The following is a 17,102-nucleotide window of genomic DNA, read 5'->3' as shown; positions in this document are numbered from 1 at the left end:
CATTATCAGTAATTATTGATAGAAAAAAATAATATATTGTCAATATCAGAAAATAAAGAAAAAACATTCCACGGACTTTTTGTTCATATCTCATATTGGATTTTTACTTTTGTCGTAAGAAGTGGTTGTTTCTCGAAAGAGGTGGAATGATTTCTGGGGCGCGTGCTTTCGACGGTCACAGAAGGATTCTGGCCAGGATGATTCCGCTCGATCTTCGCTCGAGTTTAATGGGATTTGAAAGTTAGAACGATTGAAATTGAGTTCTCTAGGATTTTCCGGGATTTCCTTTTCGGGTGTTTTATGGAGCTTCCTTGGGAAAGTATTTTAATTTGATTAACATCCTCGTTTATCGCTTGTTGATTTAATATAAATTAAATTATATTTTGTGTTCTTTTTAGAATTTTAATGAAGGTGAAATTTTAATTATTTTCCTTTTTATGAAAAGAAATATCGTATAGAGAGATGTACAATAAGGAATGCTGAATATATTTATTCGTTTTATGTAAAACGAATAAATTTTCATTATTCAAGAAAAAAGTTTTTAAAAAATTTTCTGGTAACTCGAATATATTAGATATGTACATCGTATATCACGATTGCTAGTTTCTAATTTACGTTTCTGATTTTCTCGTTCACGCTTCAATCATAAATTAATTCTTTGCAAAGTTTTCTCATTGAGAATCTCATCTGAATAACGAGCAACAAATTAATAGCCTCGTACACGATATTTCTGAAAATCCTTTTGCATTCTCAAGAAATGCATCTTCTTCATGCATTTGACATAGCTCATCGTCAAATTTATTCATAATTAAACAAGAAAAGGAATATTGTTTAAAACTTCTCATTTTTCAAATATCTCAGTTCAATGATCAAACTTTAAGTAATATATAACTAGATAACGGCCTGAAATCCATCATTAAAGCTCATTGAAATATTTATCTCAAAGGAATGAGAAGAAATTCAGGAGAAGAATTCATTCCCATTTAACGTGCTCGAAAATTGGCGAATTCCAAGTATTAAAGGTTACCAATGGTGGAACTTTCGAATGGAATACGACAGATCATTATTCACTTGCCGGTCCAAACAATGGCTATTAAGCGATTACTTTCCTTTATGGACTGACTGGCCATTAAATGTAGAAACGGGCCGTTCGCAGTGAAAAGCTATCAGCAGAAGAACTTACCACGAGCCGGAAGGCCGTGTCAATCGTCCTTGAGCTTTTTGGGTCAATCGACGCCGATAACATGAATTTCCGACTTGATGGCGGATGTTGCTTGCTCATTAGATCCGGAATTGAAACAGTCTCTGTCATCCACAAGCTTCTAGATTTTCAACACGTGACGTCACACGTTTTATTTGGTAATAGTAGAAGAGGAAAAAGCTAATTGTGAACAGAGTAACATGATGCGATTGCTACATCACTTAGTAGAACAAATGGGCATTAAATTATAGTGCATTTGCTAAAAGATGACTGGGCATTTCCCTTTCTGTTTCATCTATTCGTTCTTTTGTCATCACGTGTTGTTATTGGTTGGAAGACAGTGACAAAGATCGATTAGAGACTGATATCAGAGACAAAGTGAAAGATGAATGAATGATGATCTTCCAATAGAATTTTATTTGTTTAATTGGGAGACTCTGTCAATGCTGCGAGATCATTCTATTTCTCGATATTTTTCGATATCGTCGATCTTTGTTATCGCTCTCAGTTCATATATATTAATCTAGAGTCTTGTTTGGCATGATTGCCAAACAAACAAATCTATAATTGGTTATATACTGTTCGTGGTTGCTAAAAACATCTCTGGAAAATATTTCTTGTCTCTGTATTTTATCTAGTTAAAAAATTTCTTTATTTTATTCATTTTGATTATTTCAGATTGTTCAAATCATGCAGATTATTGTTTGAATAAACATTTCTTTCAAATAATATTTATTACAGAAAAGATGTAAGTTTAAATGATAAGTGTAATTATATATTGGATGAAATGAAAATAATATATATATAAATATAAATTATATATTGCAAATGAAATTTTTATAAAATAATTCTTATTTGAGTTAATAGAATGTGTATAATATTTCCTAATTTATGAATTTTAACTAAATAATTCCATATATATATATTCTATCTCGCAAAACGTTTTTAAATTTTAATATTTTTATTTCAATCTTCCTCATCGATTTATTTCAACAGAATTGGACATGATGCACACGTAATTACACGATCATCGAATCGGAATGTTTTTTAAATATTGCAAAAAAAAATCAAATAAAACTTTTTATTATTAAATGATGCGAATTAACGCATCTCAGATGTGAAATTGTTTGTAAAAATTGTTTGATCACGAGGTAGTGTTTGTTCACGATCCAAATTAAATTGGCCACCATCCCCCTTGTTTTCACTCGTGCATTAAAAATACGCGGTGATTTATTACGTAAGAACGAACAATTTTCCCGGGCGAACCGTTTCATAAGAGATCACAGAGAATATGACGTTTCGCGGGAAACAAATGTTCCGCTCCATTTGTCGCACGTGAAAAATATCCAAATTCGTTCCAAATATTCGCGATGAGGCGCGTTATAACATTTGACTATCGATTTCTCTCGTTCTGCGAATAATAACCGAATGTATATGAAAATAGCGATTTAAAAATTCACTTGAAAAATTTATTCGTAACACATGTGATATCGCGTCGAAGGATTGAGATTGATGAGTTCATGGACAATCGGTAGAATTAAATTAACGTTGAAATGTTCTGTGGAATAATAAATTAAAAGATAATAAATGAAATGAGAATATTTGTATCAATTTACATTAATTGGATGGATGGAAAGAGGTAATAGTATTGGAAATTGTTTCTTTAATGAAGCTGTGATTAGGATACGGATCTGTTGGCAATTACCCAATTGAATAAATGAAGAAAGTTCATTTTGGATTGTTTAATGAGGTTAAATATTTGAGAAACTGAGAAATTAAATGATTAATTGAAAATACTCTTTGCTTTAAAATTGATTCGAAATATAAAGATAAATTATTTCAATTGTGAATATTAATTAATATTCCGCCTTTCCGTAAATTAATTTTCAATTAAATTTTAAATGAATTTCACACTTCTTATCTTTATCCAATTTATAAATAATATCTATCATATTTGTTATTATATAATAAATAAAAATATAAATTTAATATTGTATACAATAAAAAAGTAATAAGTGAATTAGCACTCGATGAAAAATTGTTAATATTTTAAACCTTTATAATTTTTTTTTGTAAAAAAAAAATCGTACAACAATCAATAATTTAATTTTCTATAATTTTCAATTAATTCTAATGATTATACCATCATTTATTTTTTTTTGTTTACAAAGTTATATAATTTAAAATATCAATAACTTTTTAACCGAGCACCGGTTCATTTATAATATCTATTTTTATTCAAACGAAAATTAATAGATATATTCATTATATAATAATAATCAATACGCTTATAATAAGCGTATATATTAATCAAACTCACCACACGTGTAAACAACTTTCAAATACGTTCTGCTTTCCGGGCTACATGGTTCACCGAATGTCGAACTGTTTGCGACCACCGAACAGCGTCGTTTTCCATGGCACAAATTCATCACAGTTTCTGTCGCGTACGATGCCATGCAAGCTGTAACCAGACAAAATTGATCTATTCAGCGCATTTGTCCGTAGTTTCGTCGAGGATAAAAAAAGAGAGAGAGAGAGAGAGAGCTGGCTTTCCAGCTTATCAGTAATTGCATGGATCGTTCGCCGGATGAAAACTGAATGTCGGATTAAAGGTTGACTGTGACTACTTCACCGCGCTTAATGGAAATGTCAACTTCATCAATCTATGGTTAATAATCCCACGCTTGACATGAATCCCGTATCCCTCTCGTACGAATACAAAGCCTTGTTTTATTTCCTTTTTGTTCACTTTGAAAAGAATCTCTCGATGGTTTTGTTTGATATTTTTGTTTCTTTCGCCCTGCTTTATTTTCTGAGAATATTGATCGCGTAAGGTATCTTCCCTTCGTTTTTTATGAACTCTGGTTCGAAATAAATCTACGGAAATTGTTTTTTTTTGATTAAGTATAACATAAAGGAATTAATTATAAATATTTTGTTAAATGTTTCATTGATACAAAATGAAGAATGAAAGAATCTTTGATAAAAATTTCCTGATATTAATTAAGCGTCTATAAAGTTGAATAAATTTAATATATTAATTTTCAATAACACACCAATATACGGAAATTTTTCTATACTTTTTTCGAGGAATTAAATTGTAATTTTATCAATTTTTTTTCGCATCCCCTTTTGAATCGTTAATTTGAATTGTTTTTTTTTTCGTCGTTGTTATAACAAATTTCTTTTGTATTCTATTGACGTGATAAAACCGGATTATATGTCACGTGATTAAAGAACACGCAGATTGAATCGATATTGTGGATAATAATATCATGGAGAATCATTGGTAAAACGACTATTACGTGTATTTCATTGTCACGTTCGAGTGGAATTAAAGAACATGAGAGGAAACTTTTGAACTGGTTATATTGCCTCGTCGACCGCGAGAAGGACTTCATTGATTCGAGAATTTATTCGATAGAGAAAATTAATAAAGAGTTCCATTCTCATTTAATTTCAAAAATTTTAATAAAAATCTTTGTAGGAAGAAGAACGGGAGTGAAAATTACGATAGATGTTAAATTTTAATAATCGAACGAGCTGTAGAACTGTAGAATTTTATTCTAAACGATAAAGATCATTCTCCAGAGTTAATCAAACACAAAAAATGTAAAACCATTAATTTCTCATGCGTAACACAATTACTGTTACGCTAGAATTTTTATATTGGCACGAATAATATAAAATTTCATGTATTCACGATTATCAAAAGTTTTTTCCAATTTTTATAATATTTAACATACTTTGATATCAGAGTTGGAATTTGAATTAGAGATTTAAAACTAAAAATTTTACTTTTCAAATAACCTATATTTCAAAAATTGTTCGAAACTGTTCCATTTCGTCGAAAATATCCACTTTCTGATTTTCATGATTTTCATATCTACGTGTCACAGAAAAATTCAAATGTATTATCTTACGGAAATAAAACGTTTAAGATTCAGTAGAATGTGTTGAAATAATTTTTCCACGGATACGTTTACGACTGAAAAATCGAGATAGAGTTCATCGTAAACATTTGCAGAAAAATTCGTTGATTAACGAGATCAGGGAGAGACGAAGTCATTGGATAAGGAAATCCTTTCACAGTGAGTGATAGTATTTCAATGTTTTCGAGGGTTGCTGTCGCGAAGATGCCATCTGGACAACGTCACGAATGGGTTGATAGCAACCCCCAGCTTCGTAAAGTCCACCACTTCGAATCGATTCGAACCGCCATTGAATGCAAATGTGCAATTTCACGGATTTGTTTTAACATCGTGGACTATCTGAACTAATTTTATGAAATGAAAAGAAGGAACAAATGTTTTTAAGATTTTTAGAATTTGATATACAAATTTTCAAGTATATTTAAACCTTTGAAAGGAATTTTAAATACGTATTATTTCAACGCATAATTTTTAATTTATGATAATGAAATTGATTTAAATATCGATATATATTTGATTTATTCATTGCAAAATCCGCTCAGGAATGAATATGGAAGGAACAAAAGAGTATCGATCCTCCAATCTTTAGAAAACACAAAAGTCACGATGATTTTATTCAATAGAAATTATTGAGTTTAAAACACTTTAATACAATTAATAGACTTATGAAGGAAAATACTTTTAAATAAAAAGCTATTTTACAAAGTCGAAACGTAAGATAAAATTAAAGAATAATATTTCATCGAGATAAAAGGAATATTGATATTGCTATAAATCTTTTGAAAAACAGATTTGAGATTCATAAGTATACCATTACAAGGTAGATATATGCTCTTGCTTTAACAGCGCGCTCATGAATGTTTACGCTCGCGTAAACATTTAATGACCCGGCTAACTTCCAAATATCTTTTTTGGCCGTTACTTTCCTTGAGGACTTTCACGATTCGAGAGAACGATATTTAGTAGAATTATTAAGACGTTAACTTAAAAGTGTTTTTAAATCTTTCCAACAGCTAAAAATTTATTCCTCGATGGTCGAAAGTTTAGTTTTACAAGCGAACATTCTTACAATTTTTACGCGAAACGAAAATAAGGTTTAGATTTACAGATGGCGTGAAATCAAGATTAATTTTAATCCATTAACCCTTAAACGAAATACGTAATTGTGATATTAAGGAGTGAAATTTTAAGATTTTACAATTTTCTACTCACTTTCCTCCTTTACGTCGTGGGGTTGTGGACATTGAAGGGATTCGTACTCCGTTCTACCGAACGATGCACTGAAAATGGCAACCCTCTGTCCTGGATGGCAGACAAGATTGATGACATCATTCTCACAGGCAACTTTACTTCTGAACTCATCTGAAATATGAAAGGAAGTTTTTAATAAATTCATCGTCCAACTTTTATTTTTTATTGCAACGTAGAACGTAATTACGTTTGGACTTTGACAAGTTTACGAGAGATAGTTTTCAAGAAATATGAATATAGAAATAACAAAATTTTAATTTTTTTTTTAAACTTTTCTCAAATTTCAGTGAAATTCTAATATTTTTTCTTTCTTTCTTTCTTTCTTTCTTTCTTTTTAAATAACAACGATATTAATATCGTTTTATTGGAAAATGTTTGTACTATTTCCCGTTACATTTTATTTTTGTTAAAAGAATATGATACATTTTTATCGATATTTTTCGAAAACGTTTTTCAGAAATGATGTTTCTCTCTTTTAGTTATAAACCGTGTTGTCAACGTTTATTGAAAAACCGTCAAAAACTTTGCCTGTATTCATATTCTCTTATTGTTATTCGAACTGGTTTATTTGTAATATTTTGTATCCGAATATATTCATATATCTATGCAAATATTTTTCCCAAGAATTCTGAAATTCCGGATAAAAATCTGCACAATCTCGTTATAGTTCCCTAATTGTGAATTTCAAAGCTAATCAGATCAAGCATTTTTTACGATGTCACGTTTTTATGATCGCACAATGAAGCTTTGCGATCCTTATTGGAACGGTGAATGCTTCATTCTTGAGATTTTGTTTTTGTATAAGGTGCACTATCTATAAATTCCAGAGAATTATATAGGATGGATCATTTGTCATTATTATTATTGTTCGCATAGAATAATGTATTAGATTAAATTTTAGTGAGTTCAAGTAGTTTCAAGAGAGCATAAGGTAAAATGAAATACTCTAAATATTCTAAATACTATAGAAATTTGAATTATATCTCTGTTTAGAAAGACATGCTATCTTTGTTATAAAAATATATTTTTAAATTATTATTACTTGAAAAATTTTTCTTTTAAGGGTTAATAAATTCGATAGAGTGACAAAATATGTTGTTCTTCAATTATATCAGTTTCACGCACATGAACAAGGTTTCTAGATACCTGGAGACAATTAGCAGAGTACTGTAAGATATGGACATATAATATATTACAGCACGTGACACAATGTATATAACAGCTCACATATAATATTCATGAACAATGTGTGACAGACTATCTGCAAACAATGTCTATCCGTATTTCGTATACATTAAATTAAAATCTCAATTATTATTACATATAAAATTGAAATTAATATCAAAATTATTCTTAAACGGATACTTCGATTAAAATTTCAATTGAAAATTGAAATTAATCAAAGATAAAGATAATACGAAACATCATGATTCCTTCGAATATCATTGAATTAATGAATTTTATATTCAATCTGCATTTCAGAATTGTGATAGATTACCTAGCAAGTTAGGAATCAGTTTAATCTGGTAATACAATTTCCACTATTGATTATATTCACGAAACTCTCGAGTATAGAAATCTAACGATCTTGAATATAAGCACGCGACTGTTTCCACGTCTCAAAGTCAAGAATTTCTGTCGACGAGAATACATGATATTCTCATAGGCGAATCAATTTACGGATGATTAATGTCTGAATAATTGGCATTCTAAGATATCAATTACGAAGATGCTATGCGATTGCAATTATACGGAGAAGTTTCGTAGAAGCCATTGTACGAATTGTCCAATTAAATACGTCGAATATTAATTACGACGGAGATCAAATTTATTGGAATTAAATTATAATGAAAATCGAATAAATTGTATCATTCTGACTTGTCAAACATGATTTTTTTTTATAATTATCATCGTATTCCTGTTATTCCAATAAATCATGATGATTGATATTATACAAACTATTATAAGAAAATCGAGCAACGAGCATTAAAAAAGATAAATTGCAGTTGTATATGGATAAAGGGTGTTATTGAATCATAACTGAATCATAATTGAATCATAAATAAAATAATTATCTTTGGTATTCAATCAGAAATTTTTCAGAATTATCTATTAGTATATTAACTGTTTGATATACATCTTATGTAATTTTTAATTGAAAAGCTTTATCAATTAGTAAATTGTAATTCACATGAAATTCATAACATAGCTTTGTTATGAATTTTATACGCATATCTACAGATAGTAGCAACACTTCAGTGCTAAATAATCTGATAATGAGTTCTTGAGATAAGTACTACTTATGCTACAAGTGATACTTGTAATACAATAACATTTTAGTGACTCTGCTGGTTAAACTGCTGACCCTTCTCTTATGTGAGAATGAACTTAGCCTAGTATGTCCCTAATAATAATCCTATTTCTCGAGGGACTTCCTTTGCCAGAATATTTCGAAAGTAATACCATAAATTTGCGAGTTACAAAATGATTTCCTAATTTCAAGTCTATATTGCCACTCATAAATTTGATGAAATTTTCGATACAAGAAATAATCGAAAATAAATCTAATCAAAATAAAATTTTCTATAAATATAAACTTTTTATAAATATTAATAAATTTTTAATAAAATAAATAATTTTGATGCAACGTTACGATCATTCTCAGAATTATGCTCGAAACTCGCATAATTATTATTGAATCAAGCATGGCTATTATGAAACTATGGTTTCTAATTAATAATACGAGTACGAACTTACTACGATAACTAAAGCACGATTGGTGTGATTAGGAAGCAGAGATGCTATGAAACAGAACTTACTGTTGGAAAAGTAGAAGATAATTTTCAAAATTAAATGTAAGAATCATAAAATATAATTATATACAAATTCTAAATATTTAAAATTTTTAATAGCGAATGATCGAAATAATTGATCGAGCAAATAACGAGATTCATTAAAGATGGAAGGTATACAATGATTCGTAAAATTTTGTAGAAAAATAGGAAGAAAACTTCATTGTACAATTTTTCGAAATGTCCAGTTTGAAGCTTTAATTGGTTAAAAAAAAACGCAAAAAAGACGCAAAGATGTGGATATAAGAGGCAATTCTTTCAGCACCGAGCACTCGAGACGACAATAGACCCAGCATAAAGCTTTTTCAACAAGCTAGCTCTTCGATCGACCCACTTTCGATGGCATCTCGAATTTTCGTGTGTGTTCTGTCATGTCTATAGCTGTGACCAGCTTCCAGATATCCAATGACGTCGCTAATAGAGACTAGATGGAACAGGATCAATCACTATTTGAAAGGGGTAAATCTTATACTTAGATATTTATAGTATATAGATAGATATTTATTGTATCTTCAATAACATTAAACAAAATTTTTTTAGATTAAGACAATGATTCGTGTGTGAATGATTCGGAAAAATTAGAAAGATTAAAATGATTTTAATAAAATAAACAAACATTAAAAATAAATTAACAAGAAAGTAGATACATAGATGCGTATAAGAATTAATTGTAAAATTTCAACAACGTATACAATCATAACTCAAGCGCGTATTAATCGGGCAGAAACAAAGTTGCTGACAAATTGGCGCAAAAGTAATCGTAAGAAGATAGAGAATAAAACGGTAATTCGAATGCGATGAATCAACAAGACAAATACACGTTACACGTGTCACATTGCGTGCCAAAAGCAGGCGACGCCTCACGTGTCAGCCGCAAATCTATGCGACTACACACGTGCTACTTATTGCACTTGGCGTCATTAGCCAAACGTGCTTCATTTGACTAATTCGTTTTTCTTTGCGGTCGAGTCGACGACGTTCCACCGCCGTTTAAACGTCGTCGCTTTGTCCTATGATTGATGAATCTCAGCTTGAAATCTGTGTGTTTGTGATCGGTATAATGTGCGCTGTAATGAATTTGATTTTTGATATTTTGCGGGAATTTTATTCGAATAAAACGGAAATGTAATAAGAATTATTATCATTGCTTGTTTAATATAATTGAAACAAAAGTATAACATTTTTTTTCTCCTTCAAAATCGTGAATAATTCATTGAATTGTTTAATAAACGATCTAAAGATCTATGAAATTGAGATCTAAATTTTCTATGTTTCATTTCATGTCTTATTCGATTTATATTCTCGAAAAATAAATTGGCTTAATTTTAAAATAGCTAATTAATAACTTTACTCTAACAAAGAAAGTAAACTACATAAATTTAGAAAATGATGAAATTATACACAAGTAGAATAAATCATCCTAAACTCATACATTTCTCTTTGATACACTTGTTGCAAAAAATGAAAATGAAAAAATATAGAATTTTTTTTTCTCGTGAAATAAATATCGTTTCAATGTTATATATTGAAAATTAATAGCTTCAGTCTTAATTGATTGACGATCTCAGCGGTTTTCCAGGATCATATTACACGATATTTGAAGAAATTGGAATGTTTCAATCATTCCGGTCAGGAATGTGTAATAATTTCGTATTAGAACCAGCGTTTCAATGGATTTTTTTCCATATAACTTGTTGTCCTAGAAAAAAAAAGATGACTACATGCAAAAAAAGAGAGAAAGATTAAGAGAGGAGAAAGGAAAAAGAGAATATAAATACGATGTGCATGTAGAATAGATGCTGAATGTCAATCGAAATCAGAACAAGTGATTCAGTGAAATCAATAATGATTTCATGGTTGTTATTAGTAACGTGAACAGGATGTATTGTTAATGTGCCAATGTATTGATTTTAAGTAATTTTATTAGAAAAAAAGAAAAAAGAAAAAAAGAATAAAATATATTTTCAAATAAATTGATATCAAATATAATGGGAGAATGAAGATTTCTATATTGTTAAAAGAATATATAGGGTGACAATTAAAATAATAACAAGAGTAATAATTGAACTTACTAATTATTTTTTAATGTAACAACTTTCATTTGAATGAAATATTTTTATGAATTTTATTTTTGTAACAATTCATTATTTTTGTTTCAGGTCAAGCGACATCCATCTGATAGATGGAAATAAATTTTAAAAAATTAGATAATAATAAAAATTCTTTTTAACATTGCAAAAAAAATGCAATTTGTTATCACATCGATCATTCTTAAACAATCGTTTCTCGTTTAGCAACAAATTTTTTTACTTGGTCACAAATTTCTATCCAAGTTTTCTCATTGTTGCATTAAATATAACACAAGTTTCTAGCCTTATCTTGAATCTCTTTCTTTCTTCATAAGTTTTAATCTTAGTAGAATTACAATTTCATGTGACCTACATGGTGGATTTTTAAAATAAGATTTTAATAAAATAGAGAAAAATAGGGGATGAACAAATGTGGCTCAGCTGTTAAAAAAGATCTAGACAAATCTGAACTATAAATCTACGTATACATTAAAATTATCAACTATCCAATCCAATTAAATCTAATTCTGAATCAGACGTGTGCTATATTATATATAAATGCATTAAATACAAGTATTATAGATTTTTCCTCAACGAAGGATGAATAATCCGATTCTCAGATAATTAAACTTAAATAATAATTCGATCAGGTGACAGATACAATCACAAGCGAGCGAAACACTTCTGTTTATTGTCATTTATTTAATTAAACGACAATGCAGAGTGCAACAAAATTAATTTGACTGATACAATTTGCACGCTCACAATATGTAACGTGTAATTTTAGATCGTGTTTCAATTGCGTGTCATTAATTCATTCTAGAATCTAGAAACTTTTGCGATAAATCTTGATCTATTTGAAAGAAAATTATGCTCAATCGTTGTAATTATTGAATCATGTTTATTTTTTTTTCTTTTATTTTGTGTATCTTTTATATGACAACGATCTTTTATTTAACTTTCGATATTAATTATATTTCTTCAATGTATGGCATTTATATTATAGACGATTGAATTATTGACTTGCACTACTGAATTGACTACAGATATTTTATTATGTGTTCATACTTTTCATATTTTCTTTTTTTTTAATTTTAACTTTACAACTCAAATTCTAGAATTTGTTGTCTATGAATAATCGCGTAAAGTAATATACAGAGAAGCGTTTCAAAAGTTGTCAAGATTGTTTGACAAATAACTTTAACTTTTAATAATAAAGTCTTCCATCGAACAGTTTAATAAACAAGCGTACCTTCTTACTTATTTGATTAAATCAAGTAGCATAGTTGAAATAATTTAATTGTTTTTGTACTCGGATGTACTTATCAAAGTAAATTAAATATCTAGCCATAGTAGATACACATAACGTATTTAGCTCAGAACTCTAACGAAATCATTAAATATGAGCAAAAAGAATTTGTTGGATCTGGATTATTTGCAAGCATAGCATAGATTTCCTAAAGAAACTAATTAACTTTTTTTTACTGAAATATAATAATTTAATACCTTAACGAAATGTTCAAATATTAATATTATTATTTTAAATATTATTATTTTAAACAAGATTCAAGAAATTAATTGAAATTATTTCATTCCTGTGTAAATTTACTCCTGCAAATTGGAATTCCATTTGAGGAAAATTCGTGAACATCTTAATTCGTGTCCTCCTTTCAAATTTCTCCGAATCCTATTGATCGAACATCGCGATTCAAGTGGCATTTGCCACGTCTATGACGATCGATCGAGGTCTGTTTGGTTGAACCGTTTGTCCACTGAATGTCGCCTTCATGGCCGCATATATGATGCGATATCGCTTACTATACCGTTTCTATGTTGCGAATAATACGATGTAATACGCGTCTGTCCAAGTCACAGCGTTACAATCGACGCTTGCCATGATCGACGTACGGCGTTATATTGTTAAGCATAAGACGTATTATACACATGATAAAATGGCCATTGAAATGGAAATTGAAAAATTCAACGCTTTCTAATTCTTTCACAATCCATTATCGTAGAAAGTCGGAATTGATTTCACGATCTTTAACAATTTATACATACACAGGCAACGTCTAAGAACTTCACGAAATTGGAAAACTGCCACGCTTTAACAGCGCACCCGTTAATAAATGGCCACGTATCGACTGGAACGTCGTCCGTGTGTTCAGGATCTTAGGTAAATGAAATATCGTGGTTCCACGTGGCGAGAACGTAAAACTGAAGGGAAGGCATGTTTATTACACCAGTTCAGTAAAATATGTGTATTAACGGCGTAGAAACGAGGGCATACGGATCCATGCATTCACAATACGGCGACAACCTGTTGCAGTAACAAGTTTCAAGTAATTTTTGTCGGAAGACACACTGATTCTTTTGCTGTGTTTCTATGAATGTCGTTTGATATGCTCATCTTGTTGTAATTAACAATATCCGGATGGAAGGAGTTTTTCGCTCGTTGATTACTAGAGTTTTGATTAAAATGGATCAAATGAGAACGAAGAAGAATTTTTAGTGAAAAGAAAGAAAGAAGATGATTGGATAATGGAATTGTGGAATGCAAAAGTTGTTGATTGTACTTTAATGAAATAAAAAGATTTGGTGAGAAAATGAAATTGTGGAATATATTGTATTTTGAATTAGAAAGAAAGAGAATGAAATTATGGGATAGTTAAATTGAATCTTTTTTTTGTTTTCTTCCAGTTTTGATATTGATATTTTAATCTTTTCGTAATATAAATTATGGAAAATGAAATAGAAGGTTATATTAAAAAAAAAGGAAAATAAAAACTGATATGCGAAATATTGATGAATGCAAGTAATGCCGATCGTTTAGTATTTCAAAATTTCATACAATTTAATAAAGTTGCCGATTCAAGTTATTCAATGGTGAAAGGCGAAATTCAATAAAGCTACATACCGCGCGAAATTCTAAAATCTCTAATAACGTGTATTCAAAATTCCTATATTTACTGAGATCAATTATAACATGTAAATTCGTTACAAATTCCGTAGCAACATACCTTGAGAAGAAATTCCAAACATCATGAAATATTTTATTTATATTATATTTCACAAAGAATTTATTAAAAATACCAATTTAATAACTTAAATTTAATCACTTTATCATATTTTTAACAAATTTATTATAAAAATATATTTTGAAAAGAAGTTCTATATATTTTAACAAAATATGAAAAGGATAGAAGAAAATTCTCCATATGTGTGTGTCATAATTCATATCGCGTATTCTATATCCTTTATTTCACATTTAACTTTCATATATAACTGCTCATATTTCATGAAACATTAATATTACAATATTCCATCTCAAATAGCGAAATATGTATATTAAAACACGAAACTTGTCGTTATTATACGTAAAACGAGAAACGTTTAACCAAATGTTTAATGGAACGTTGTAATATTTGAATTGCATCAAAGTTATGCAACTTAATCAAGACAAGATAACTTTTAGCAAGTTGTAGATAGTATGATTCAAACTTCAAGAAATACGTATTGTATTTCTTGCAGCATTTACTCAAATCTTGAATGAAACCGCAACTTGAGTTAAATTTCTACGACGAATTATCCTCTTCGCATTATTCTCTTGCTCATGAGTTACAATTATTTCACCATTTTATCGCAGATCACGAAAGAAATCACTTTTCCATAATCCATAATGCAAAAAGACAAAGGAATCTAATTGGTTTCGCTAACGCAGCTAATTAATTCTTATTGAATTTATGTAAGATGTAATACTTTTCATTCTATCTAAAACAAAAAATGGAAGAAGTTTAATATTCTATTACGTTCACGAGTACTTTCCCAAGACAAACCACGATCGAAAACGAGAACGTTCATCAACGGAACGACCGGCCAGAATTTTTCTCCATTTTCCAACATTTTCTCGTAATACGGGCAAAGAATCTTTCGAAGCTACATCGATATCCGTGCTTTTCACGTTCAACTGGGCTAATGTTCGACGTGGCCGTAAAAACGGCATCGATAAGTGCTACGAGGAGAAACGACCTCTTCTTGAAAACGGGTCTTCAGTTACGTTCGCGCGAATGCTCTTGACCATTCTTACAGTAATACTTTTTTGCTATGTTCGTCATCGGTTCAAACTTTTTCGAGATGCTTTGTGCATTATGAGAGCATCTCGACCGATGCGTGAATTAAAGATAAATAAAAACGTATTTTGAATTTCACATGTTGAAAGATCACGAATATGTATCGACAAAATTTTTATTATTTTTTAAATATATTTTTTACTATTATTTATTTTTGAGTTTCTTTAAAAATTGAATCTTTTTATAAGAGAAGAGTGTATCATTTCAATGCATCGAGCGAGCGTTGAGTGCACTTTCTTTCTTATTGAAATAAATAGCGCATGCACGGATATAAGTGTATCGATCATATATCTTAAATCGTGAATATTGTTGAAAGCTTTGAAGATATCGTTACATCTATTGTCACGACGTTACAATATATAATGTATACATTATGTCATATCATCATACAATTTGGATGTAAAGAAAAATGTAAAACGAATGAAAATACGATAGATAAAAAATATTTACAATATATAAGATAAAATACATATTGGTGAAAAATACGAAATGTGGAGTTCATTTTGAATAAGTGAAATAAACGAAATAAAACGTATGTTTGTGTTATTAAAAGAGTATATAACGATGTAACGATACTGTCTGATCAATACTGATTATTTCTACTTATAATTGTCACTTAATAAACACAACAATTTCATATCAATCGGCTAAGAGATTAATTACTTCTTAACATATTGTCTTATCAAGATATTATCCGAATTCTATTGCATATTTTTCAATAAACTATCATACAAATAAAAATATCAGTTTGAATATATTGGACAGAGAAAGATAAGGAAAGAAAAAGTAATCCAAATTTATAGAAAAATAATAGAAAGAGAAAAAAGATTACTTACAAGGACGGCATTGATAGGCGACCTCGATGTATTTCGGCAATCCAGGACACGGATCGCCCTGAAAGGTTTTCGGACTGGTGTTGAACTTGCACTGCCTCTTCTTGTGACATACTTCCACCACCGTCTGCAACAGTGAGTACTAACGCGTCATTCAGACGACCCGCTCACTTTACGATAAGATTCGATTCGAGCTTAATCTAAGAAAACTAAAATACTGTTACGTGAAAAAGTCATTCTTAATACTTGATCGAAAATATATTAATTTATAAGAAAAGAGAATTTCGAGGGATTTTTGGATCGACATAATGATTCGGAGCTTTCTTGATTCAATAAATATAATTGAGGTATATTGAGTATATTGAGGAAAGTGATATAGTTTTATTTTTATATTTTTTTTTAATCTGAATGCTTTCTTAAAAGCTTATTTGTTGTATTGATTAAAATATAAGCGATATTTTCGTTTCCTCTAATCGATTATCTTTTGCCAAAATTTATACTTTCAGATATATATATATCTTCTCATCAATTATCTCAAGATTTGAATCTCAATGACATCGATGGATTTTAAAGCAATTAATCAAAAATAATCTGTATTGTGAATAGTAATAGTAACTAGGGAGTATTCGTTATAACTTGAATCTCTTGGAAAATCTCTTCAATGTTTCGAGCATTAATAAGAATTTTAATTCTAATTTACTCCAAATTATTTTATATTTTCTTTATTGATTATTTTAAAGTCACTTTGATTTTTATCTCATAAATTATATGAAAGTTTACATATAGATAAAATGAATAGACAAAAATATGATAAAACAAGATTAATCGAAA

At 29.4% G+C, this 17,102-nt stretch overlaps 1 protein-coding gene across 11 annotated transcripts in view; it reads right to left on the bottom strand.

Moving 5' to 3' along the window:
• LOC107994239 (protein eva-1) overlaps window positions 1–17,102 on the bottom strand; it is a 276,448-nt gene that overhangs the window by 62,836 nt on the left and 196,510 nt on the right. For 8 of the 11 annotated variants that reach the window (XM_062077235.1, XM_062077261.1, XM_062077247.1 and 5 more), the window contains 3 exons: window positions 16,275–16,413; window positions 6,349–6,498; window positions 3,522–3,665 (listed from right to left, as the gene is read on the bottom strand). In XM_062077235.1, the coding sequence (XP_061933219.1) occupies window positions 3,522–3,665; window positions 6,349–6,498; window positions 16,275–16,413 (433 nt within the window). The remainder of the gene's footprint in view (window positions 1–3,521; window positions 3,666–6,348; window positions 6,499–16,274; window positions 16,414–17,102) is intronic. The other 3 variants (XM_062077256.1, XM_062077279.1, XM_062077282.1) reach the window with 1 other exon arrangement.

Source organism: Apis cerana, linkage group LG1 (genome assembly GCF_029169275.1).
Source record: "Apis cerana isolate GH-2021 linkage group LG1, AcerK_1.0, whole genome shotgun sequence".
In the NCBI taxonomy this organism is placed as follows: domain Eukaryota; kingdom Metazoa; phylum Arthropoda; class Insecta; order Hymenoptera; family Apidae; genus Apis; species Apis cerana.
Note: the sequence above shows the minus strand (reverse complement) of the source record. Positions and strands in the feature narration are given on the sequence as shown.